This window comes from Guillardia theta, assembly GCF_000315625.1.
Source record: "Guillardia theta CCMP2712 unplaced genomic scaffold GUITHscaffold_5, whole genome shotgun sequence".
NCBI lineage: Eukaryota > Cryptophyceae > Pyrenomonadales > Geminigeraceae > Guillardia > Guillardia theta.
The window spans coordinates 847,455-871,518 of NW_005434669.1; the positions used below are offsets into that span (position 1 = coordinate 847,455).

The 24,064-nt window shown below is 52.2% G+C and overlaps 7 protein-coding genes across 7 annotated transcripts in view; 4 read left to right on the forward strand and 3 right to left on the reverse strand.

Moving 5' to 3' along the window:
* Positions 1-2,531, reverse strand: part of GUITHDRAFT_100756 (hypothetical protein) — a gene marked incomplete at both ends in the record, with an annotated part of 7,626 nt that extends 5,095 nt beyond the window's left edge. The window contains 14 exons of the mRNA XM_005840709.1: positions 130-181; positions 235-287; positions 684-765; positions 895-1,041; positions 1,085-1,128; positions 1,248-1,344; positions 1,461-1,585; positions 1,756-1,804; positions 1,911-1,995; positions 2,050-2,080; positions 2,132-2,181; positions 2,250-2,309; positions 2,364-2,438; positions 2,497-2,531. Coding sequence (XP_005840766.1) covers positions 130-181; positions 235-287; positions 684-765; positions 895-1,041; positions 1,085-1,128; positions 1,248-1,344; positions 1,461-1,585; positions 1,756-1,804; positions 1,911-1,995; positions 2,050-2,080; positions 2,132-2,181; positions 2,250-2,309; positions 2,364-2,438; positions 2,497-2,531 — 985 coding nt within the window. The remainder of the gene's footprint in view (positions 1-129; positions 182-234; positions 288-683; positions 766-894; positions 1,042-1,084; positions 1,129-1,247; positions 1,345-1,460; positions 1,586-1,755; positions 1,805-1,910; positions 1,996-2,049; positions 2,081-2,131; positions 2,182-2,249; positions 2,310-2,363; positions 2,439-2,496) is intronic.
* Positions 2,532-3,298: 767 nt separating this feature from the next.
* Positions 3,299-3,958, forward strand: GUITHDRAFT_150295 (hypothetical protein). Its single transcript, XM_005840710.1, has 3 exons — positions 3,299-3,373; positions 3,425-3,452; positions 3,509-3,958. Exon 3 carries the CDS (start codon positions 3,585-3,587, stop codon positions 3,912-3,914), a length of 330 nt encoding a protein of 109 aa, XP_005840767.1. The 5' UTR covers positions 3,299-3,373; positions 3,425-3,452; positions 3,509-3,584; the 3' UTR covers positions 3,915-3,958.
* A 1,861-nt stretch (positions 3,959-5,819) lies between these two features.
* GUITHDRAFT_84290 (translation initiation factor 6) lies at positions 5,820-7,497 on the reverse strand. The gene is made up of 8 exons (XM_005840711.1): positions 7,409-7,497; positions 6,753-6,962; positions 6,618-6,690; positions 6,450-6,571; positions 6,273-6,326; positions 6,132-6,221; positions 6,019-6,083; positions 5,820-5,888 (listed from the first exon to the last, which is right to left on the reverse strand). The coding sequence occupies exons 1-8, from the start codon at positions 7,481-7,483 to the stop codon at positions 5,837-5,839; spliced, it is 741 nt and encodes a 246-aa protein (XP_005840768.1). The 5' UTR covers positions 7,484-7,497; the 3' UTR covers positions 5,820-5,836.
* Positions 7,498-8,530: 1,033 nt separating this feature from the next.
* On the forward strand, positions 8,531-9,937 carry GUITHDRAFT_160925 (hypothetical protein; the record flags this gene model as incomplete). Its single annotated transcript, XM_005840712.1, has 4 exons — positions 8,531-9,404; positions 9,451-9,547; positions 9,602-9,798; positions 9,850-9,937. The coding sequence occupies exons 1-4, from the start codon at positions 8,683-8,685 to the stop codon at positions 9,935-9,937; spliced, it is 1,104 nt and encodes a 367-aa protein (XP_005840769.1). The 5' UTR covers positions 8,531-8,682.
* Positions 9,938-11,221: 1,284 nt separating this feature from the next.
* Positions 11,222-12,471, forward strand: GUITHDRAFT_160926 (hypothetical protein). The gene is made up of 2 exons (XM_005840713.1): positions 11,222-11,413; positions 11,461-12,471. Exons 1-2 carry the CDS (start codon positions 11,396-11,398, stop codon positions 12,325-12,327), a joined length of 885 nt encoding a protein of 294 aa, XP_005840770.1. The 5' UTR covers positions 11,222-11,395; the 3' UTR covers positions 12,328-12,471.
* Positions 12,472-15,179: 2,708 nt separating this feature from the next.
* On the reverse strand, positions 15,180-16,127 carry GUITHDRAFT_150297 (hypothetical protein). The gene is made up of 5 exons (XM_005840714.1): positions 16,049-16,127; positions 15,772-15,898; positions 15,642-15,719; positions 15,540-15,590; positions 15,180-15,490 (listed from the first exon to the last, which is right to left on the reverse strand). Exons 1-5 carry the CDS (start codon positions 16,120-16,122, stop codon positions 15,251-15,253), a joined length of 570 nt encoding a protein of 189 aa, XP_005840771.1. The 5' UTR covers positions 16,123-16,127; the 3' UTR covers positions 15,180-15,250.
* A 3,140-nt stretch (positions 16,128-19,267) lies between these two features.
* Positions 19,268-22,838, forward strand: GUITHDRAFT_100762 (hypothetical protein; the record flags this gene model as incomplete). The annotated part of the gene is made up of 23 exons (XM_005840715.1): positions 19,268-19,330; positions 19,379-19,495; positions 19,771-19,828; positions 19,882-19,937; positions 20,075-20,149; positions 20,196-20,251; positions 20,324-20,363; positions 20,414-20,594; positions 20,683-20,786; positions 20,893-20,943; positions 21,015-21,092; positions 21,143-21,187; positions 21,324-21,521; positions 21,654-21,716; positions 21,769-21,831; positions 21,999-22,046; positions 22,101-22,175; positions 22,214-22,264; positions 22,324-22,357; positions 22,408-22,447; positions 22,562-22,607; positions 22,667-22,738; positions 22,785-22,838. The coding sequence occupies 23 exons, from the start codon at positions 19,268-19,270 to the stop codon at positions 22,836-22,838; spliced, it is 1,668 nt and encodes a 555-aa protein (XP_005840772.1).
* Positions 22,839-24,064: the final 1,226 nt, after the last annotated feature.

Below are 24,064 nucleotides of genomic sequence, written 5' to 3' on the forward strand. Positions count from 1 at the left end.
TTGCGGAGCCTCGAAAACAGCTCGACGGACTCCTGGCAGAGCGAACTCGTGAATGATGCGATTTCACGTCGATAGCGCGACAGACTTTGGAGCTGACGGGCAGAGGGTTGCTGGGGATGTTTGCACAACACTGAACATCCAGAAAGCTCCAGCTCATCTCCATCAGCAAGAGCATCTCAACCTGCAAAGAACGTCAAGGAGGAGACCAGCTCTGCATGGCTGCGTCGATCTTACGATAAGCGCAAGGAGGAGAATGTCAAAGTTGTAGTGCCCGAAGAAGTATGCAGCTGGCGTGAAAGGTCAAGAAGCGCAAAGATGTAAATGTAGCATAGGATTAATGTAGCATAGGATTTGAGGCGGACAGGCAGAGAGAGAGAGAGACAGACAGACAGACAGACAGACAGACAGACAGACAGACAGACAGACAGACAGACAGACAGACAGACAGACAGACAGACAGACAGACAGACAGACAGACAGACAGACAGACAGACAGACAGACAGACAGACAGACAGACAGACAGACAGACAGACAGACAGTGAGTGAGAGACGAGTGGGACGGGGGAAGGGGGTTTGAAGAAGAGATAGGAGAGCAGACAAACAGGTATTCCAAGAAGAGTAGCGGACAAGTGGAGTAAGACATGAAGAGTAACGGAGGAGCGGTAGTAGCAATCGTCGTTACCTATCATCCCGCAGGCAACATGCGCGTAGGTCTCCAGTACAACGTACGACATCACCACCAACATCGAAGGCTTTGCGACAGGCTGTGAAGATGCGTAAGACAGCAACAATGAAAGCACCTGTCGACAAGAGGAGGCAGGGCAAACAAGACAAGACCAGCATGAAACAAGAGGCAAGGAGGGAAGGGTATGCTCGTTTCCTCTCCTCATCACCTCTTGCTCTTGCATCAGCGGTTTCGCCTTGAGCCTCTGAGAGTTCCTCCTCTTGGGCGTCGCTGCAAACTCGTTCTGCAGCAGCTCGTACTTGTACTTGATCGTCACGCTCCCTGTCGCCGATTTTCCCTTCCCATCAATGCGCCCCTGCACAAGGGAGATGAGCTCGCCGTGGCCCTCATAGTCTGACTTCAATCTCTACCAACAGCTTGTGCTCGACTTCTTCTACCTCACCTGAGGCTCCATATCAGTTTCAACAATCACTCACAATCGTCGACATGAGCGAGTATCTAATCAGCACAGCAAAATCTCCCCGTCCCGTAGTCATCATCAAACTTTGCCTGCACACTGACCTGTCCGGAGAGTTTCGATAGGAATGTCGACGTAGCCCAGGGACGTGTGCTTCATGATCTTGTTGTAGTCGAAGATCTCAAGGTGGAGTTGGCTGTCCTGATCGTTGCAGCTCAGAACAAGTAACAAGATCAGCAACTTTGCAGTTCAGAACAAGTTACAAGATCAGCATCTGCAGATACAACGCCGTGAAGGGTCCATACGAAGACTCTTACCATCTCCTCGACGACCACAAACTGCCATGCAAGAGAGTCGGCCGAGTGCCAGCTCGGCGACAAGTCGCGGTAGCAGACGGGAGTCTCATGACTCTGAGAGTCAATTCCATTGTGTCTCAGCAGTACTGAGTCCAACAAAGTCAAAATCGCTCCTCAATCTCCCTCCCCTCCTCTCCTTTCTTTCCCTTCCCTTATCCCCGTCCCCTCCCCTTCCTCCTTTCTTTCCCCTTATCTCCCCTCCCTTCTCCTTTCCTCTCCCTCCTCGCCCCTCTCGATCCCCCTTGGCTTCCATGACCTTTGCAGTAAGGATCGGATGTTCCAAATCGGTCAGCGGATCTCAGCCCCTGCCAGTGTCCTCACGTCAACTTCCTCCTCCTCCACCACCACCACCACCTCCACCTCCACCATCACCACCACCACCACCACCACCTCCTCCTTCTTCCATCTCACCTTTGCACCGATGACCGACAGGTGCAACTTCCCTTGCGGCTCAAGTTCCTCCTCCTCACGCGTGACGTGCTCGTATCCATCTATCCTGCAGCAACCACTGTCAGGCGACATCATGTCCCTCTCATCTTCCATCTTGTACCAGCGGCCATGGTGGCAGAACGATCGCTTCTCTGCCACGGCACACAAGTCAGCATGTCAACGTACTCCAGGCCCTTGGGTACCAGACAATCTCTTGGTCGATTCCTTGTAAAGTTTCGGTAGAGAGTTTCTCCTGCACTTGCTCGTCAGATGTTCTTCAGCGCACGGAGCAGGCGTCATCATCAGCGTGGCAGCCATCACCTCGGCCTGATCACTGCGTATACAAACACCTGCCCGAGGATGATAAGCCAGCCGAAGGACCTGCGAGCCTGGTCAGCCATGGCGCTCAGCCGTCCTCGGGGGCTCGGCCAGGACCATGAGTAGACGCCGAGCAGCGCGCAGAGATAGAAGGGAGCTCGTAGGAGCAACACTTCACTGGAGAAAATCTCCCTGATCGCCAGCACCGTCAGTAAGGGCCCAACGAGGGGTAGTCATCATCGGGAGTCACCTGAAGGACTCTACTAGCCTTGTCGTGCCTGTCATGATGTATGCAGTTTCCTCATTGCGATACGTTCGTCTCCATCTGACCCTGCTGCTGATACTCAGAAACGCACCATGCTTGTAAAACCAAGGGCCGCAAACCCTTCCTGTCCTCCTCATGAATTTCGTCCCTTGAACCCCCGGAGAAGTCAACATCAACATACTCTCCTCTCCTTTCCTCCTGTCCTATTATCCTCCTCTCCTCTCCTCTCCTCTCCTCTCCTCTTCTCTCCTCTAGTCCTCCTCGTCTCCCCTTCTCTCCTCCTTTTCTCCTCTCCTCTCCTCTCCTTTCCTCAGTTCCTTTCCCGGCTTTGGCGCTGATCAAACTTCATTGCGCTACTCGTCTCATTCAGGCCCACCGTTCCAGTCATTCTTGACCACCCCTACCCTCCTTATATATAAGAAAATGCACCGGTGAGATTCCTGTTATGTCACAACTGTAAGGTCCCCTCGCTGTGACTGTGAGTGGTGGGAAAGGGGTGGGTGATCGAGGAAATGGCTGTTCACAAGGAGGCGGGGAAGAATGCAGGGAGAGGATAAGCATGCGCAAGAGATAGAGCAGGGAAGAGCATTGGCAGGAGAGCAGGAGAGCAGGAGAGCAGGAGAGCAGGAGAGCAGGAGAGCAGGTTAAGAGGAGGAAGAGAAGTGAGAAAGGACAAGAGCAAGTGAAGGTGGAAGTAGAGAAACGAAGGAGCTCGATGAATTATGTTGGAATGCATCAAACAAAAGATTTCGAAGGAGGATAACCTCAGTAACTTTATGGCTGGCAGAGGGAGGTGAAGAAACCAGCCATGCTCTTTCGTTTTCAACAGCTGTTTCTTCTTGGCGGGGACTGGAGTGATCATGTGAGAATTGTTTCTTCGTCAATGAGTGCAGGGATTGACTCTCATGTTCAGAACAATGGTGGACATTGGGGAAACAACAGTAAGTATCCTGAGAGGGAGGATAGTATGTGGTGAACTGACGCTCTGCTGATTCAGGTAATGGCATATCATGCGAGAGCTGCATGCAGGACGAGGAACCAGACCTTGGCTGGAACGACCTGCAGGAGATGTAATGCAGGAAGCGGCAGGGATGAAGGGTGTGCTCTTGTGTATCGCGTTGTGCGTCTGTCTTGCACATGGTGATGTCATGCTCGGAGATGTTCTCCCCCGTGCCCGCCCGCAGCTCGCCATGGCTCGGCTACGAGGAGGAAGGCCACACGACCTGAGCTTCATCGGCATGCCCAGACAGGACAGCAAGCGAGGAGGAGCAAGGGCGACAGTGCCGGAAGACAGTCAGTGGAGCCGAGGGCAACATGTCGTCTCACTGGTGCTGCGGAAAACTCTGGGTGTAGCCCTAGTGATCGCCTTGATAGGACCTAACCTGTACGTGAAGAGCCGCTAACGTTCATTCTGTATAAGAGAAATGAAATGGCTGATGATCATACGCGTTCTTCTTCTTTCTTCTTCTTGCTGTCTTTGGCTGTCTTGCTTGTGACATGGTTGGGAGCTGTTCCCCTGGAGTTCATTCTGGATTGATTTGCAGGTCGTCGAAGGAGAAAACGGAAAACGACAAGAAGGACAAGAAAGCGAGAAAGAAAGAAGATCAGCCCTTCAAGCTCGACCTGATGAAGATTCTTCCGAGGTTTCACTTTGAATTTCGACAAGACGGGACTTTTCCGGACATCACGAGAAACGAAGTGAGCAAGTGAGCGTTGAATTTCTGTGGTTCACTGTGGAACAGAAGCAGGAATCAGCAGAAAGAGAAGCGCACGCAAGAGATGAAGAGATCCGACAGAAAATCTCCAGGCTGAACCAGGCCCTCGTGAACGATCTCAGGCCTGGTGAGCAAGTTGACTCTGATTGTTTCTAAGAGATGTTTGTGGGAATGAGATGAGAGAGACGGTGGAACGCTTGCTGAAAGATGCTTGCAGGGGATCATATACGGACCAAGGGAGCTTTCGGCTTCAGCTCCATGTCGCATCACGCCATCTACATCGGAGATGACCGTATTGTTCATTTCACTGGCGGGTCTGACTCCGATGTTTCGCTGCAAGCCAAACAGGTTGGTATGAGAGTGTCGGGGTCAAGAGGCAGAGGAGGCGGGGTGATGATTTGTGCCTGAAGAGAGCAAGTATCAAGAAAGAGCATATCAAAGTTATCCTCTCGCTGGCAAACCAAAACGGAGTTCAACTAGAGGTAATCGATGGTTTCTCCTTACCGCTATGTGAATCTCTTTCGTACCTTCTCGTCTGATCTGCTTTATTCCAACCTTCCGTACATCGCAAAACCCGGCATCATCGCTGATATGAAACCAGATCGTTCCTCGTCCATCAAATGCTTTGAATCGAGATGTCATCGTGCAGAGGTATGGTCCAACGGAACTGAATCTATGGCGAATGTCGTTTTCTTGCAAATTTTGCCGGCCTGTCAACTTTTCTCTTTGTTTGCGACTTGTGTGTTGATGGCTATGTTATGTTATCACGCATGTTCTAGCTCTAATATGTGTTTTGTTCTCAGGGCTCTGTCTAGAGTTGGTGACAAAGGTGGACATAATGCACTTACGCATCAATGTTGTTAAACTAAAAAGCTTGCAGGATACAACCTGCTGCTCAGTAACTGCGAGCACTTCGCGTAAGTTTCTGCAAACCTCTTCCCCGATTCGTTGTTGTTCTTTCCCTTCTCCACGTTCCTGCTCTGCCTCCGTGCCTCTCAACCACATATGTGCCCCTGCCTTCTCTTCCCTTGCACATGTTGAATTGTTGGGCTTCTTCTTTCCCGGCAGGATGTGCCGGGTCGGTTGACAGTCTTTATGCCACTACCACCCACCTCGCCTTAATGTGTCAGTCTTCCTTCTCCTCGAATCTTATTGTGACCAGTCAGTGGTGCGTCACCGGAGTAACACGGAGTGATCAAGTTCTATCGGCCTTGCAAGGGCCCATCAGGTGATGGAGGAGGACGATAAGAGAGTAGGCAGCAGGCAGCAGGCAGCAGGCAGCAGGCAGGAAACTCCTATGTGACATCATCTGCAGGTTTCTACGGCGAGTCATTGACGATCTCATCGAGACGTCTCAGCATCCCATCAAGGGGAAGCCTTTGAGACACTCAGCCACCACCGTAAGACAAGTTTGCAAACCTCGTCTTGACGTGTGACTCTTTGTTCAGGTGTATACCGTGCTCTCTATTCTTTCTGCGCACCTCATCTTCTTCTCGTGGTAGAGCACCAACAATCAGCACTGAGATAGAAAGACAGACAGCAAGTACGATTTAGCTATCATCTTTTTATTTCTTTTTTCTTTTTCAATGGCATGGGATGAGAGTGGGAGATTATGATTGCATGGCGTCGATGAGCGAGCTTCGCATCTCTGTGACGATTCGGCTGCCAAAATCAGTCAGCCCCTCGAGTTCACCCATCTCCTCCTCCTTCCCTTCCTCTTCCCCCTCCTTCTCCTCCACCTCCTCCTCCTCCTCCTCCTCCTCCTCCTCCTCCTCCTCTGCTTATGTCCTACCTTGGCTGCGCGTTTCTCAGCTTGAAGATGCTCTCGATGACGGAGATCTCTGTCGAGGTCGTGTCCTGCCGCATGCCCGTCAAGAAAGCGCATCGTAGTCAACACACTCGCACCAGCCCACAGAAGGCGGACCAGTCGTTGACGCAGAGGCCGGCAGCAATGACATCGCTTCCTCTGTTGACAGTTCCTGCTACAATAGGAACCTGCGGAGACGGCAGACGTCAATCGCTCTCTTCCTGCTCCTCATCGGCAACCTGAAGCAAGGATGACAACTCGTCCTGGTCCTCGACTGAGGTCCGTGGATGCACCTTCAGATGACTAAGTCAACTTGCGCACTGCCAACAAGAAGAAGGAGAGGAACAAGAAGAGAAAAAAATGACGAGCGGGAGAAAGGATATGAAAGAAGAGAAAGAAGAGAAAAGGACTGTTACCATTCCTCCCTGATTTGTTAAGCAGCAATAAGATCCCACAAGAACGTTCCCAGCAATGGTTTGTCGGAAAACTTCGACTCCGAGAACATCAGCAACGATTTCTTCTGTTTCCCTATCAAGATCTGGAGGCTGCATCAACAAAACGCTCTCTCTCCCACCGCACAATACCAGTGTGAGTAAGTGCAACATAATCGTTCGTACAAATACAGTTCCCCAACGCCGAAAGCCGCTCTTCAATTCTCTGAGAAAGGAAATTCAGTACCTCACATCGAGACATGCTGCGATCAGGATGGGTTGACTTACCTGTACAACGACACTATCAGGAAGAGAGTTGCGGATATGCAACATCTCTTGATCTGTTGTTGTATTGGGAAGAAGCAACCCCTTGCTGTTCCCGACACATAACCTGCCAATAATCCGACATCCTGCTATACTGGCATGGATCACTGGGACGTGATCCGCAAGCTCTGATTCAAACACGCTGTAAAAGTTCTCGCTCCCGCCGATTCCAACCTGCGCACCGTCGCACTCAGCTGTAGAGAAGCACAAGATGAGGTAGCCGCAAATAGGCAAATATTTCAAGGCAACATGACGAACAACATGGATCAAGATCGCAGGCATAGATAAACAACAACAACAACAGTCCACTTCATGGACAGAAATTGAAACCCCACAAACCGCTTCAAAAAACAAGGATCAAGTTCACGATCAGCATTTCAATCAGGAGCCTCTTGATGTCAGGAACATCAAATGGTAGCACAAAATTTCAAACACATTCGTCAAGCACATAGCATATCCACTTATCGCATCAGCACTTCTCTTCAACTCCATCGGCAAGACACCTTGACCCAGTATCCCGCAACATGCACGACTGCACGCTTCGACGAGGCAACGGCCTCCTCGAGCCATGGCCTCTCGCTCTCACTCTCCTCTGTGTCTCAGCATAGCGGGTATCTTACCAGACAGTAGGAGTTTGTGAGGCGAGCAAACACTCCGACCTCATTGTTGTTCTCAAACTGCACGCGCGTCGCCATCGCACGTGAAGCTGAAGGAACTTGCGCAACGGGTTTGTAACGGCATCCACGGTTGCACCGTACGCCGTCAGCCGGTGCCCGGCCCGCCGTCCGACAGCCTGTCCGATCGGACAGCCTGGCGGCCGGGCTTGTCGGGGTCGGCACTCACGGTGACTGTCCGGAGTAAGTACTATACCGGGGCGGTCCCCCGGCAATCATCCGGAGTCACACTGGCAGTGACATTTAATAGTACTCAGCGACCGCCGGTCACCCGGTGCGGCGGCCCGGCCGCCTACCGCGAGTGCGGCTCCGAGTCCGGAAGGCGGGCCGGGCTAGGCCCCACTGAAGGGCAACCGGCCCTGCCCAAATCAAGCTGCCTCAGATCATCCCGACTCAGTATCGCCGGTCCGATCAGTCACGCGCCCCCCCCCGGCCCCGGGCCGACCCAGTCACTGAGTGGCAGCCTCGGACTCCGGACTCCGGGGAGCCTCGGCGGAGCCCGGGCCCGGCATGCCCGGCCACTGAGTCACTGAGTGAACTGTCCAGTTCCGAGGCGGACCCGGACCGAGAGTTGGTCCTTTTCTCCGAGGCGGACCTCAGATTCTTGACGGGTGGTTTGCAAACCGTAGGTGGTTCAAACGAAGGGGTGGGTATAAGTGCCTGTGTGATGGCCTATTTCGGGATGGCCTTTTACTCAAAGTTTCGGGATCATGTACAACGGGAAGCAAGAGAGGAGAGAGGGTTCACAAGGGAAGGGATGGGACAGAGAGGGGGGGGGAGAGAGGTGGGGAGGGAGAAAATCTCCAGGGAATGAGCAGGAAGAGGGGGATGGAGGAATGCAGCAGGGAGTTTCAGATTCCGCTGAGTTTCTTTCAAGAACGAGGCGAGGTAGGAATGCGATGATGCTTCATGAGTGAGGGCCAATGGGGTTGCAAATTATGTAGATGCATTTGCTGCGAGAGATTTTCTGTAGCAATTGTGTCAAACCCCGTGGTTTGTGAAGCTTGCAGCTCTCGAAAGTGGGGATGGAAAAATTTTTGTTTTAATAATTTTGATTGATGTCAGAACAGACTGGTTTGATTTTGGTGAAGGTTTAAGACATGACACAAGTTCCTCCCTGTCATCTGACGAAAAATAGATGAGAGATGTCCCGTTAGTTTTCTTTGGAAGTAGTGGATATAAGTTGAATCGATTGGCTTGCTGATTTAAACCACTAGGAGATGGATCAAAATCAGACCTCAAGCAGCAACGCCAGGAAGAAGAGCTTGTGGGCAGCTGCTTCACTTGGGTTGTTTGTTGTCGCGCTGGTCGGAAGTCATGTAGCCTTGAATCGCTCAGACGACATTGACGAGCACTTCATGCTCCAGAACCAACACCTGAGCACATTGAAATCCCGAGCCTTGGCCGATCAAGCTCAGAAAATGGCGAGTATGACATCAGTGAGTACAGGGAGACAGCAGTCTTTGGCGTCAGTGAAAGAGTCGCGGTTGGGGGGCGTACACAGCGCGAGATACGCAGCACTGGTCGAGCCGAACAAAAACCTTGTGATCATGCTTGAGAAGAAAGCCAAAGCCCTGAAGGAGCTCGGCCAAGATCAGTTGGCGAAGGCGAGGGATATGATGCATCTCGCGCATGAAGCCAAGAAGGATGCCTCTGCAGAAATCAAGCAGGCGGCTACCATGCGCCTGCTGGAGAAACAGGCGAAGGCAGAGGGAAAGCAAGTTCGTGTGTCGTTTGCCAAGGCAGAAGAGCCGACGCTGAAGGCCAACAAGGAGATGAAAGCAGCTGACCGAGCGTACAGACGTGAAGCGCTGAAACTTGCTGGCCTGATCCCAAAGGTTAACGAGTTGAAATCTGAAAAGAAGCCTGTCCCGGCGTCACTGCTGGCTGAAATCAAGAACGTGACCGCAGCACTGAAAGCTGACAAGTCCCAGCGTGCAAGGTGGGACAGGAGCTGGTCTGTCAAAGGCGCCTGACCTCCTAGCCAGGATTGCAAAAGAGCTGCAGCAGGCTGCTTCCGCCCAGTCATCTTCCTACTCCAACGCTCAAGGGAACAACCCTCTGAACCTTGAGCTTCAACGACAGGTGACTGGGCTGTTCCGTATCTCTGCGAATTTTCCTCCTGACTTTGATCCATAGGAATACGAGTTTGATGAGGAGTCAATGCGGAAGTATGAGATATCTCATTTCTGCCAGATTTGTCAGTCTTTAAGAGTCTCCCACAGGGCCAGCCGAGGAAAAAAGGAGATGAAGGAATACAAGACCGATTTGGATGATAGCAGCTCGCGGAAACTCGACGCCCAACGGCTGCTAGATGTTTCTGCCTGCCTCTTCAAGTATTCTTGCACTCACTTTTGGCCTGCAATGCGTGACTAGGCACGTGGCAGGAACGCGGACTACTACAAGTTTGACGCTGACTTTGTGCGAGACGAAGATGCAACTTACCAACAAGTGTTGAACCATTGTGGTGCCTGAGGAGGCCGCAAACAACTGTAAAGTATTCCTGATGTAATTTCCCCTATCTTGAATTGAATTAAACCATCTCTGTCCACGGCCAAGTTTGAAGAACCGTGGCAGCCTCAATGAAGCCGGGCCGAAGTTATGATCGGCTTCAACTTCGGCAGGGGCCGTTGAATGGGCCGTTGGCCGCGCATGCCATGATGGACTTCGGTCCGATCGGTCAGCGTTCCGACTCCGACGTCGGAGTGACTCGACTCGAAAGTGAGATCTCTGGGACATACTAGTGTTTCCGGGCCGGGCCCGAATGCCGGGCCCTCACGGCCACGCGGCGGCGGCGGCTGCAGTCACCCGGTCATAGGTCACGTAGTAGTACGGTGATCCGGGCCGTGAACTGTTCAACTGGTCGAGACGGACTACCCCTAGCAGAGTACCCGTACTAGCCCAACGTAGTAGCAGCTGCTAGGGCAGAGATTGGCAGGACTCATCGTTCACCTCGGATAACTAAATTCTAGTACCGGCATCGTCGGAACATTCTATGGCCATGAGGACCCCTACTTTCCTGCGAAAGTATAACCCCCTTCCCCCTCCCGAGTCTTGCGATCCGCAAGTCTGATCTGACACCAAACCTAATCGCAATAGTGACAGCAGCCGCTAGCTAGAAGGGGTGGTTTCCCCAATCCCTGAATGAGAAAAGGAGGGGTGGAGGTGATTGAGATTGTTGCAGATACCTTGTTTGTGACGACGGCAGGGGGGCGCAACTAGTTTACAATTATTTTTCTGTACCCCCACCCCCTTTTTACTTACAATCTAGGTATGGAGTCTGAGATACGGTCCTTCCCCCAAAAGAAGGTTTTTCCATACCTATCGTACATATACATAAAAATATGTAATACGTGGTTGAACTCTCTAAATTAGTTTTAGAAAACGAAACGAAGCAATTTAATGGCGTTTCAAATAATTTCAGTAACAAGCGCATCTGGCTTATATTCTAATATTAGCGGCCCCCGATCGAAGCTCTATGCGCCCCAAGTGCTGCAAACTTCATTATCGTGTAGGGGTCACAAATTTCACTTTGTGCTTTTAAATTTCGAGTTTTCTGGATTTACAATACAAATTTTCATCGTTTTAGACAAATTGTGTGACTGAGGACCCCTATGTCAACAAAGAATGTATGCGACCCCCTTTTAAGCTCCTCTCCCCTACCCCCTTCGTTCCCTCTCGCCACCCACCTCTCTTACCTTATCCACCCCCTCCTTTGCACCTCCCTGTCCCCCCCTCCATCCCTGACTTCTACATCCTCTGCCAGCCCTCGACCTCATCCTCGATCCGCTCCTCGCCAACCCACGGTTGGTGAAACTCTGGAAGAACTCTTCCTCTCCTTCGGATTGCCGCCCTCCCTCCTTCCTTCTGTTGCACACAGAAAGAGAACCCACTAGCTCTCCCGAGAACTGCTCCAAACACACAAATTCCCAAATGGCTGCTCTTACTCAGGTATGACCCTCAACTTGCACGCAGACGTTTTGCTCACGTTTGATCAGGCTCAAGTGAAGTCTTGGATCGATGACTTCCTTGAAGGACTCACCTCCCCAGTCGACTGGAATAAGCTCCAGGGACTCATGTCCAAGCGTGTCACTGTTGAGATGCCGGGAGAACCCAAGGCTAAGAAGTTCGAGGACTGGAAGAAGAAGTCCGAGTCATTCTATGACTGCTTCAAGAACGCCAAGAGGTCCATGCCAAAGAATGCTCAACCCATCTTTGTCCGAAGCAAGAAGGACGAGATCGAAGTTATCTGCCCCGAAAATTGCTCTTTTGTGTGGACCTCCGCTCTGCAAGAGATGTACCCTCAGGTTACCCTTTCCCCTGGAGACAAGTCCAGAATCTCCGGCTACCTCCGATTCAAGCTCTCTGGCAAGAGTGAGTGCTCATGGTTTGCCCCGTTGTTCAGCCCAACCGACTTCAAGCAAGATTCCCGTGCCGATGATGATGACACATTTTTGCACAAGCTCTACCTACAGTGGAATAATGGTGTAGACAAGATTCAGGATAGCTTGGGTGACGAAATCAAGGCTGAGTTTCCCACCGTCGGAAAGGTAGATAAGAGTGGAATGATGGAGATTTTGGCACTTTTCAAGGACTGCAAGAGATCGTTCATGCCTGGCTGCCATCCCGTCATGATGTCTACTGGAAAGGATGATATCAGCGAGGGAATCGTGCCGGTCATCTACACCTTCAAGTGGAGTGCTGCTCTCAACGACAAATTTAAGCTTCAGCTGGCTGACAACGCAGAAGTCGAGCTGAAGTCATATGACTGCTTGACAGTCAAGAGCAACAAGGTCATTTCGTTTGCTCCTCACTTCGATCCGGAAACAAATATCAAGCCTGTTGGCAAGTCCGGAGGCGCATAAGCGGCCCCGCCCAGAACATATTTTGTAAGAACCACCGATAGTCGCTCCACGAATTGAGCGTTCTACCCTTGGCGGGGCCTATTGAAAAATCTATCAGTAGCACTGTGGTTTATTTTTTGTTCAATTTAGTAAACTAGAAACATGAACTTCTGTGCCATTGATCATCTCATCATAGTTCCTGTCACATTGGAGGTTAAACACTAATACAATCATTTTCTCACTGACTTCCTCGCAAGTTGGAACGATGGATCAAGCTCAAGCGCCTTGTTGTAGTGCACGGCAGCCTGCGTTTTATCGCGTCGAAACATCCAGCAGATGTTTGCAAGGCAGCAATGAGCATATGGATCATCTGCATGCAGTGAACTCCTCGTTTCCCTCCCCTTCACAGCAACCTGGATGTCGGAACACCGCGTTCCTGAAGACAGCTTCTGCTGCCTCTGCCCCATCTTGCCTGGACTCCTAGATATGGTGTGACAAGAAGCATTCAGACATCGTGATGCACCAGTAGGATTTGGCCGAACTCAACAGCAAGATGGACGTCTGAGGCATGTCAGCAAGTGCAAACTCCTCCTCGTCATGTTACTGGTCGGATCTCGCCCGATCGCCTTCTCCATGGTCAACTCGGCCTCCTCCTTGTCGTTGAGGTGGGAAAGGTAGAACCATGCTCTGACAGCGGAGAGCTCATCACTGCCACGCTCCAGTCATCCAACAGATGGGATATTTCGTAAGGACAACTCGGCAGGGCGCTCTAGCGATGCTTGATTGATCCTCTCAGATGCCTGTTCCAGGTCTTGGATGCTTCCTGGTGCGAGGGGAGACGACGTATCAGACATCTTCCTTTCCCTCCTTTGCGTTGACCTTGAGGGAAGGAGAGAAAAGCTCCTAACATCTGCGTGTCGCTGGGGACAAGCTGCAGCGCGTGTAGGAGGGCTTCCTCCGCAGTCTTGAAATCCTGCCAGGAGCCTCACAGTCGCTCGGCTGCTGCATACGAATCGAGCCGATACCTTAGCTTTCAAGTAGCATTGCGCGAGAGGATGATAGATTCTGTGACAGTCTGGATTGGCTCGGACGGCCTTCTCCAACAGGAAGGTGGCTCCCTCCAGGTCGTCTTTCTGCTCTAACATGAGTTGCGAACTCGCCAACAAGGGCAAGGACCTCGTCTCTGAGGTAAATAGCGTAGTTGCAGATCGTTTCCAGTTGCGAAGGATTCATCTTCAGAATCCTGCTACCTCCATCAGACATGCACCGACAGGTCGCCTCGATCTCTCCTGTTGAAAACCTCCTGAGGATCTTCAGGGGTGACAAATCCCTTCGACTTCATGCTGCTCAGCAGAGCCGCATAGTTGCTCATGGTGTCCATGTTGTCTGGTTGGAGGCACAGGGACTGGACGAGGAGTGAGCATGCCGGCAAGGAAAAGGTCTCGTCACCTCCTGGTACAGCTGCAAGGAGCGGTCGTAGCGATTCAGCTTCTTGTTCAGTCGCGCTGTAGGAACAAATTCAAGTCAAGAAACACAAGTGAAACAAATTCAAGTGTCTCCCGTTCTCACCGAGCTCGCCCAGAACGTTTGTGTCATTCGGAGATTTCGTGCTTGCTCTCTCTACCAAGTCACAGGCTTCCTGCACCTCTCCTGCCGCCTCCTTCATCATGGCAATTTGACACAGCGCGACGGGATGGTCTGCGGTCAAGCTCGATCACGGCATTCAAGAGCTGCACTGGCATCACCAGGACACAGCCGAAGTGCTCGCTCGAAGAAGCTTCTGGCTTCTTCCATCCTGTCTGTGGAGAACTTTTGAGATGGTTCGGTGTCGTCAGTGCACGGTAGAGGAGAGGGGAGACAAAGTAGGAGGGATGGAAGGTAGGGGTGCAGAGGATTACTAGTGGACATAGCCAGCATCCCAAGTCGGACGTCATACTCCGGATTCAACGGGTTCAAGAAGTGGGCCCTTTGATAGACCTCGAAGGAGAGCGATTGGAGATCGGCAATGCTGTCCTCCGTCTCCAGCTCTTCCATGGTCGTCAGGGAAGCGGCGGCAGGGAGCATCGCAGTCACCCCATTCTACCGTGGACAAGAATGCGTCCAGCACTTCGCACAGCTTCTTGTCATCATCCGGCATCTGGTGGACAGAAGCTCAGCATGCGGCGGCGACGTATTCCAGCTCCGACCTCCACTCCCCGAGCAGTCCTCCAGATCTTGGTGTTCTGCAAGAAAGAGGGGGGGGGTTAAGACCTGCACTCGCAGCTCGTCGTCAGAGGCTTCACCTTAGCCTCCTCCTCCTGGCGTCTTCGAGCTTTCAGCAGGGTCCTTTCAATGGCCTCAGGGCAGAGCTGTAGCCGAGCGGGGGGCTGGAGAGCGTCAGGTCGATGGCTCAAGCCATGGTCTTGATCAGTTTGACCTTGTTCGATGCAGGTGTCTCCGTCAACAGGCTTGCGAGAGAAGACAGACCTTGTTACAGGAGAAAGACCTTGGTTGAGCTCACCTGGACGACGATGATGATGACGGCAGTCCGAGAGGAGAGACGCTCTGAGTTATCAAGACAAGCCACAGCCACAGCAAGTGATTGATCTTCCTCCTCATCTGCTTCCTTCTAACCCCCTCTGCTAGCCTTCCTTCGACGTGCGCTCCTCCCCCCCCCGCTCCTCCTGCCCTTCCTCCGTTTCTTAGGGTCAGACAACTGGCAAACTTTTTTGACGGATTGGGGCGCATCGCTGCCATGGCGGGATAAGGAAGTGGTGGTCAGCAGGGGGCGAGAAGCGGCAGAAGAAGGAGGGAGATGGGGAGGGGGAGGAGGATAGCGCTAATACTTGCTCGACCAAGAGGTCAAGGCAAAGAGGAAGAGGGAAGGGGGATGCGCGCTTGTATGTATTAATTATGTACAGAAAAACTATTCACACAACAGGAGCTGTAAGAAACAGTCAAGTCGTCAGTAGCGCTGATCTCCCGCTTTCTCCGTCATCGTCTTCCTCTTTTCCAACGACCTATCGCTCGCCGCCTTCTCTCCCTGACTCTTCACGGCCCCCTTCTCCCTCCCCTTCCCCTTGGTCGTCGAGGCTGCCGCTTGCTTGCTCGGCTTCACCTCCTCTTGCTCGCTCTTGCCCGACGGCAGACGGTTCTTGACCACGGACGTGAACTCAGTAATCACCTTGCGGTAGGACATCCAGGCCTGTCAGGAGGTTAGCCGTAGTAACTAGTCCAACAGCAGGATGCCGCGCCTTCTCCGCATCCGTCCTCTCGTTCAAGAGTCTCTTCAGTTGCGCGACGTCCTGGAGGCGCAAGTGAGGCGGCATGTATGCAAGGATGTCAGTATGGCGAACCTCTTCGAGCCGAGTTCCGACAGCGGATCCTTCCAAGAGGACGAGATACTCCAGGATCATGTCTTCCACCTTCTTCCACTGCAACCGGACCAGCAGTCAGAGACGCTCCCTTCCTGTCTGGTCAAGGCACCTCGGCAACCAGCAGATCGAAGACTTCGTGGATGCTCTTCTCTACCTTCTTGCTCAGCGATCCGATGCCGAAGCTGCTGAGCTTGTACTTTCTTGCAACGCGCACGAATGTGTTTGCATCCACGACTCTGCATGCTCAGTGAATAATAGTACAACCATGTTATGTGAAACACTCGTATCATCATCATCATCATCATCATCATCATCATCATCACCATCATCATCATCATCATCATCATCATCATCATCATCATCATCATCATCATCATCATCATCACCTGTTCAACGTCATCTCGGCGAACATTCGCAGCATCTCACGGTGAGATCGCTCGCCGCTGGTGTGTTTGCACATGTTTGCAAACTCGTTGAAGTCAAGGTCGCCGTCGGCGTTGGAGTCTGCAGCTACATACAGAGCCTTGAGCCTCTCCTCCGTCCTCCCCTGCTCCTCCTTGAATTTCTCCACGATGAACAGCAGCAGGCTGTCAAGGTCGATCTGCCTGCCCACTGAAAGCTCGCAGTTATCAACCCGCCTCAAACCCCTTCCCTGCTGACCTGCTCGCTTCTCGCACTCGATGATGATCTTAGACTTGACGATGAACGGAGCTTGCGCGAACACAAACTGAATCACCTTGAGCGCCTTCTCCGAGTCCACGGATATGCTATCAGCGTCAGGGAGGAGGGGAGCTTGACCGTTCTGGATGCGGATCAAGGAGGCAAGGTAGACGTTGAGGCTCTCTAGAGGTAGCTGGGTTGTTCCCAGCTGCAGGAAGCGCGCAAACATGCGCACGCGAGCTGATTGCTTGTCAAAGAGCTTGACGTTGGCGACGAGGTTGACCAGAGCTTCTTCTGCGAGAGAGGGGTCTCCGAACATCTCGAGGAAGTATCCATAACTGAACTCTGGAAGGTTCTCTCTCGGCATCCTCAGCTTGTCGTCCAGCTCATCCGCCAGCACCTTCTCTGTGTAGATGGTGCTGATGACCTCACTCAGCTTCTCCTTGGTCATGCGGAGGTCGGGGTTCGCGTTGAGATCGATCCCTTCTGCCTGCTTCACTATGCCGTTCCAGAACCCTTGAAATGACATGGCGCCTCCAACAGCAGCTGCTCGGACCAGGGCCTTGGTCTTCCCCTCTCCCTGTGCATTCTCATCGAAGACTCCTTCGTCGATGGTCTTGACAAGAGCGTCCAGCCCTTCCCCGTCCTGAGTTGCTGCGTCTAGTTTGCTTCTGTTCTTGCTCTTCCTGACAAACAGGAGGACCTGGAGCCAGGCGTACCTGATCTTGTACCTCGCCATACTCTCGTTCGCTATGTCTATCTTCTCTGCATCCCGCCGAATCCTCTCCTGCAGCTCCTGCACCTGCACATGCAGCATGGCATTATTCCTCTCAGCAGCCTGAATCTGATTCTCGGCCACTTCGACTTTGCTTCTCAAGATCGCGCTGATCTCTTGAAGCTCCTCGATCTTGTCTGCCAGGGCCTTCTCTCGCTTCCCTCGCTGCAGTTCGTCGTCATTCCGAGGCTTCCGTTGCATGTTCCTCCTCAGGTCCTCCAGGTCCGATTCCCGTGCATCTGCGAGCTCCGTCGCTGTTTGCAGCTCGAGCTCTAGAGCAGAGATCTTCTGCACAGCGAGGTTGTAGCTGTCCTCGAGAGGAGCTACCTGGGCAGCCAACTGAGTTGACTTTTCCTTTTCTGTTCTGAAGCGAGCAAGGCACTCGTTCATGGTGACGGCTGCGATGGAGAACATGTTGAGAAAATGCAACCGGCATCGCTCCAGCAGCAGCCCTCGCTCCAGACAGTTGGCCTTCACCTGCCGCACCAGCTCGATCATCACGACGTCCACCGCGTAGATCTTCGGCTCCAGGAGCGACATGACTCGGTCTGCGTCAGCCTCACTGGCAGACGTCTTGGCCAGCTGCTCCGCGTCCTGCCCGTTAAGATTCTCACGGATCGTTTCCTCCATCTTGGACAGGGAGTGGGAGAGCGCGATTGCGTCCTCCCTCGTTGGAACCCCTGACTGAGTAGAGAGGCGACTGAGCATGTCGTCAATGCTGCTCTCGCTGGCTGCGATCGAAGGGAAGGTCTGGCTGCTGGAGAGCCTCTTCCCTGACCCCTTGTGCGCAATCCTCTCGAGGATAGCTTGCATCTGACCGCGGTTCTGAACTTTGACCGAACGACCAGAGCTCGTGAGCTGACTCAGCGGCTTGCTTGGGTCCTGCTGAGGTTCTCGTTACCAGCAGTGGCAGTGCATGCCCTTCACAAGACCTTCGGGTTGAAGTCCTGCAGGAAGTCCAACGGGATGGAGGCATCTGTGCTCACGTACTGCTCATCCTGCCATCTGACTTTGTTTCCTGCAGTATAAGTGGTGGAGTAAGAGTCATCAAGGAAAGGGAGTTCAGTCCGAGTCGCAGCAAGGAGGTTGGTCAGCAGTCTCACCTTCCAGGTAGCTCGGTTCTGCGCTCTTGCTGTGCATGCGGCGAAAGGCTTCGCCATCTTGCTGCAGCATCGTCACACCGGGGCAACCGATAGAGGCGGGGGAGCAGCAGGAGCACCTGGGGTTTGATGGGGGTAGAAGCAGGTCTGATCGCAGGGGGAAGCCTTATCCTGCCATCCCCGCCGCCTCTCCGCTCCTCCTCCATGCCGTCTCCCTCGCCTCCTCTAGCTCTCATCCCTCCCACCCGCCATCATGGCAACGGCAGCCACTGGCGGGCCCCGGCCCGGCCCTCTTTGGTAGGCCTCGGGCGGCGCGCCCCCCCCGGCCGCCGGGACTCCGGACCTGCCGGCCTTCCGATGCCCGGGCGGGCCCGGGAAGCAGTCGCTTCGTCTTTTAAAGATTGTACATTTTGATTCTTTTACAGAAATTTCAGTCTTGTTGTACTTTCAGTACAAACTAGTGGTTTATGGTACAAATATTTCTATGATTTGTTTGGGACAACATTTTAATAACTTTTGTTTGATGATAGAAGTCTGGTGCCACCCACACGAGGGGTTGTATCACCCTACCCACTATATGCCTATAGGCATCTGGAGAAACTACGGGTACTGCGAAATGAGCACCCCTTGTACAATATTGCTACAACCAGTTCCACCCTTCATGCTCCGATCCCAGCCCCACCTAGCAGGCACCCCCCTCCCTCGCCTCTGCCGCATCCTCCTCCATCGTCCCTTACACGAACTTCTCATTCTCAACACCGTCTCTTGAACCCTCCTTTCGATTCACCTCCCCCCTCTCTCAATTCCTCGCACACTTCCTAATTCGTTGTCACCTGCGGTTCTTTCGTCTTGCCTCCCGTACAGTCTTCATATCAGCACTTCCCCAATGTTGTTGACTATTTGCTGCTGTGAGTGTTCCATGCATCTACTACATGAGACAGGAGAGGGCGGTGTGTCCAAACTTCCTTAACTCTGCCCTTCCTCAAACGCACTGTGAATATCTCTGCTGAGAGATCCCAAATTTCATTGTTTCATAGCCGTGATTCTTATTTCTCTCATGCTTCAGCTGTATGTTCAAGAAACCAGTGAAGCAAGCTTCTTCAAATCCTCTGGGAGGAAAGGAAACAAAGAAGGTACCGTGGACGAAGGGATAGATTGGTCCTCATGTAAATTTTTCCAAGCTCCGCGGAGATATCTTGAAGAAGTTTGATATCAGTGAGGGCGTGCTGGATTCTTTTTTCAGTGCAAAGGACAAGCTAAACATCGTCAAGCTCTCAGAGCCACACCCTCAAGCTTTGGTAAGTTCAATCCGAGCTCGAGCAACGAGAAGGTGGGGTTGACTGATGGGTTTGTCAAGGTTTACTGCAATGAAGATGAACCATACTTCTGCGATCTCAGCGGTCTGCATGAAGCCACAATTGGCTGAGCCTACGAGTTGACAAGCCGATGCAGGCAAAGGGAGTCTGTTTCCAACCATATATGCCATCTGGAAGTGCCCAACTCTCCTGCCGGCATTGCCAATCCAGGCAGAGCCTTCGTGACCTATCTTACAGGGTATGACTGAAGTTCACAGGCACCTGTAAGCAAGTTCGTGGTGAACGGAGCAGACCTGATGTTGCCGGGAGTGGCAGGTGTTGATCTCGTGAGGCGATCATGATGAGCGCTGAGTATGTTTGTTGTGCAGTGGGCGTGGAGGGCTGTGTTGTGCGAACTCCAGAAGACTTGCCCGACTTCGACAAGGTACAACTCAACGACCGATGGTGGTAGTACTGGCTGTGAAGAAGTGGACAATGAGGAGAGGGGGAAGGAGGAGGACGGGGAGCAGGAGGAGAAGGAGGCAAAGGACAGCTCGTTCAATCGTTAATGGGCATCTTCAGGGAGACTTGATGTTGATCTACTGTGTGGGCAACCCAATGCCGTTCGCCATTGGAGACATGCTGATGAGCAAGAAGGTTATGACGCTGACTGATACCAAGCTGCATGCTAATGCTGAGACAGGACGCAATCTCATCAGGCATGAAGGGGAAATGCATGCGGGTACTTCACACCTACAGGTACGTCCCAGAGGAGAAGGAGATGGAAGGGGAAACAAGAGAGAGAATTTGCCCTGACTGAACCATTCACAGAGATTCGCTGTGGGAAAGTGGAAGCTCCCTTGCTCCACCCGTGAAGCCTCTACTTGTGCTTGCCCATCCGTCTGATCTCTCCCTCTCCAGGGATTCTTGAGTGCTCCTGCGGATTCGGGAGCATGGGTGGAACCGGTCGAAGGAGGAGGCGATCCAAGTTCAGCTGCCGGTCTTACGCAGGGGGAGGAGAAAAAGGAAGACAAGAACGACAAGGCGGAGAAGAAGCAGGAAGAAGCTGCCATGGAGAAGAAGATGGAGACCCTGGCAGTAGGTGAGATGAAGTAAACTGCTTCCTCTCCGACTCACTGAGATATGGAGATGTTCTCCCTAGCATGGTTTTCTGATTCTTCTCATGCTAGACTCACCTGCGAATGAGAAGTCGAAAGGAAATGCTTGGGGCTCGCTTTCTCCAGACGACATGGCATACGCAATGCTTCTTTGCGCGATCAAGACCAGAATCCAGGTGTGTGAATCTTCCCATGGTTGTGTCTTCATACATTTGCTTCTCCTACCTAAGCTTTGACCTACTTCGTTTCCTCTGGTTCGCCTTCTTCTGACTGACCTTTCAGCCTTCCGACCTGCCTTGCGAGACATCGAAATTCCTTGCAAACTTCATGCAGGTATGCAATCTTACAACTCGTTGTACACCTCGTCCTCTCTACACCGTTGCCTGCTAACCTTCCCATGTCAGCCTGTGCTGCCGGAAGGCATGAAGTTAGACTTCAAACAGACTTCTTACAAGCAGCTGGGAAAGTTTCTCACCGCAATGGTGCTGCTCCTTCGGAGTCGTCAGTGTGTTGTCGTCTCATTGCCCTCCAGGAGAAGAAGAAGATTCTCAAGTGCAAGAAAGTCTTCGGGCAAGAAGTGAGTCCTGAGCTTGATTCGCGAATCCCAAGTCGCACCAAGAGAAATTCTTCCTTCCGTCTCCTCCCCTTCTCTTCCCCTTTTCCTGCTCGTCTCTCCATCTTGCATCTGCGTTCCCTTGCTGATGGTCCTCTAGTGCGTCAGTGAGGTCAACAAAGAGCATAAGGATGTGGTTGCGTACGAACCCGTGGAGGAGAGTGGGGGGGGAGGAGGAGCCGATGCAAGGTCTTCCTCCAAGTCAAGTAAGCCAAGCATAATTGAGGGATTCAAGCCCAACAACAACCTCGTTCCTATCCTGGGAGGAACGAAAGACACTTTCTACACTGAGGAGCAGGTGAGTCTGAGGGTTGTAGTCAAGGATGCAGCTTGCAAGCTCCTCTGCTCCTATCATCTTTTGTTCTTGTCACCTCAATCTTCACATGCAGTCTCAGTCTCTTCTTGGTTCTTGTTACTCACGCTCTCGCAGGTTGTTGATAGAATCAAGGCTTATGGTGACGCAAACAAGTTGCTGGAGGACGGAAAGATCAAGGTTTGATATCCGCTTCTTCTGTGCCCTCCATGCGACTTGTCACGATCTTCAGGTGGATGAGTGTATGATATCAAACTTGTATGTGAAGTTCAAGGAAGAGGAACGTCCAGCCTTGGTAAGACACACTTGGCAATGGTGGTTCTGCGATCTGAAGAGGACGATAACGATGATGGGGATGATGATGATTTTCCTCATGTTGTACTCCTGTCTCAATGGAGTTATGATGCTTGATTGCTTGGCTCCTGTATTTTTGTCGTTTCTAGTGCTCAAGACGATTTGCAGGGATCATTCATCACGATTGAGAAATGTCTAGACCATATGAAACAGCAGGTCCAAATTTGCTAGTGGGTTGCACATCTTTGCTCAAGGATACAATCTTTCTAGATGACGGATTGGCACTCTGTAGAGATTGATGGGCAGCAGCATATCAAGAAGGGCAAACCGCAGAAAGTGAAGACAGTGTGACTTGGTGCTAATGTCTGAACCTGAACAATCAGGTGTCCATCACCGTGGAAGATCGTCAGGGAGGACGGAAAGCTGCAACCATTGTGAGCTACTCCTCTCCTTGCTCTTCTTGTTCTTTGCTGACCTGTCTCGTGCCATCTAGATTCGGAATCTGGAAAGCATGTCTATAGATCCAGGTATCAGCATCATACTTGAATTACAAAGTTGATCGAGTTGCTTCCTGCAGACGCGTTCGCAAAGCTTGTTCAGAAGAAATTCAGCACGAGGTGAGATGAATGTCTTTCTTTAAAGAATCTGCTTGCTGTTGTTGGATGCGAACTTTACTCCTCTTGTCCCCGGCGCATGTCGTTGTGCTCTCTATGACTTGGAATGTTTCTCAGCGCTAGTGTGGCTCCGCTCCCTGGCAAGAACGAGACTAGGGTTGAGGTGAAATTCCGCTATGTCCTCCTCCACTCTTCTTTTCCTTATCTCTTGGCTTCGTCCAGACTCACACTTTATCTCGACAGGTCAACCTGCAAGGGAACCTTCTCCACGACATGGAAGAGTTCTTGCAGAAGGTGCGGAGCTGATGTGAAGAACTGGAAGTTAGTGAGTCCTGCGCAGGAATACAAGGTGACCCAGGACTTCATCATTCTCACGGACAAAACAAAGAAGTAGAAAACGACGTTTTTCAGACATTTCACTCGTTTTGTTCCTCGTTTCCTAAAACTTTGAACTGTCTGCTTCGTCAGTCCAGACACATTTCTACCTTGTCCACTGGATTTATTCTAAACATGGAGAATTTCGTTGGAGAATTTCGTTCTTGTCCTAAATTACAGCGGTGTCGATGACTCGCTCTGTACATTTGGTTGATCTGATGGCAGGTAGTTTACAGCTGGGAAGGAATCCCGTCAGCAGTATGCACAATGGCATGCGCCTCTATCAAAATCCTTGCAGCGTTCAGTGCCTCCAACTGCCTTGCCCGGGTCGGGGTGGATCCGATGGGCCGCCCTGTCATAATGGTAGGGTCTTCAGATAAAGGAGAGGTGGGAGCTGTAGCTTCACAGCCAGCCTCGGGTGATGGCAGTCGTTGTGCGGTTATGACCTCGTCTTGTATTGCCATAGTTGTATCGGCCCAACGATGGTTTGCGGTGCTCAGGAATTCATCTTCTTTTCTCGCAAGGAGCTTCTTCATCTCGGTTTCAGCAGGTAGAAACAAGGGATCGTCACAAGACAGAGGATGACGGATAGAGGGGAAGGCGGGGAGACGGGGAGAGAGGATAAGAAGAAGCAGGGAAGTTACGAGAGGGCGGACTGATCGGGGCGACGAGATATAATAGTGCTTTCCTCGTGATGTGGAATTCGAAAAGAGATGGTTTCAGGGACTTGGGGTCACGACTTTCACTTTGACCCCTTCAGCAGCCACAACATCGTGGCTTTTGAATAAAGTTGGAGTCTCAAGATCGCAGCCAATTCCCCAAGTTCAATGGTGAAAAAGCCGAGCCTCGGAGAGAAAAACATTTATCTCAGTTAAACACGATCGAAGTCACGGCACCAGAAGGGTCACGGACCATCACTACGTGACAGACGCGGCAACAGCAAACGAACTTGAATCGGTTGACCGCTGCGCCGGGCCCACGCGATCTGTTGCCAACTATTCGGAGTAAACCTGAGTATCAATTATCCCCGCCGGGAGGCCCGGCCGTACCGTAGTACTACTACCTTAGGCCGGGCTCAGTCCTGTCCGTCGGCCCTCCGACTCACTGAGTCAGCGCCGCCCCGGGCCGGGCCGCGGGGGGCCGCGGGCGGCTACTAGTACGTCAGGCGTACTGAGACTGGGCCCGGCGACGCCGGTCAGAGGCCGGGCTGCGGCCACGGAGTCGCTGGCTGAGTGGCTGAGCCAG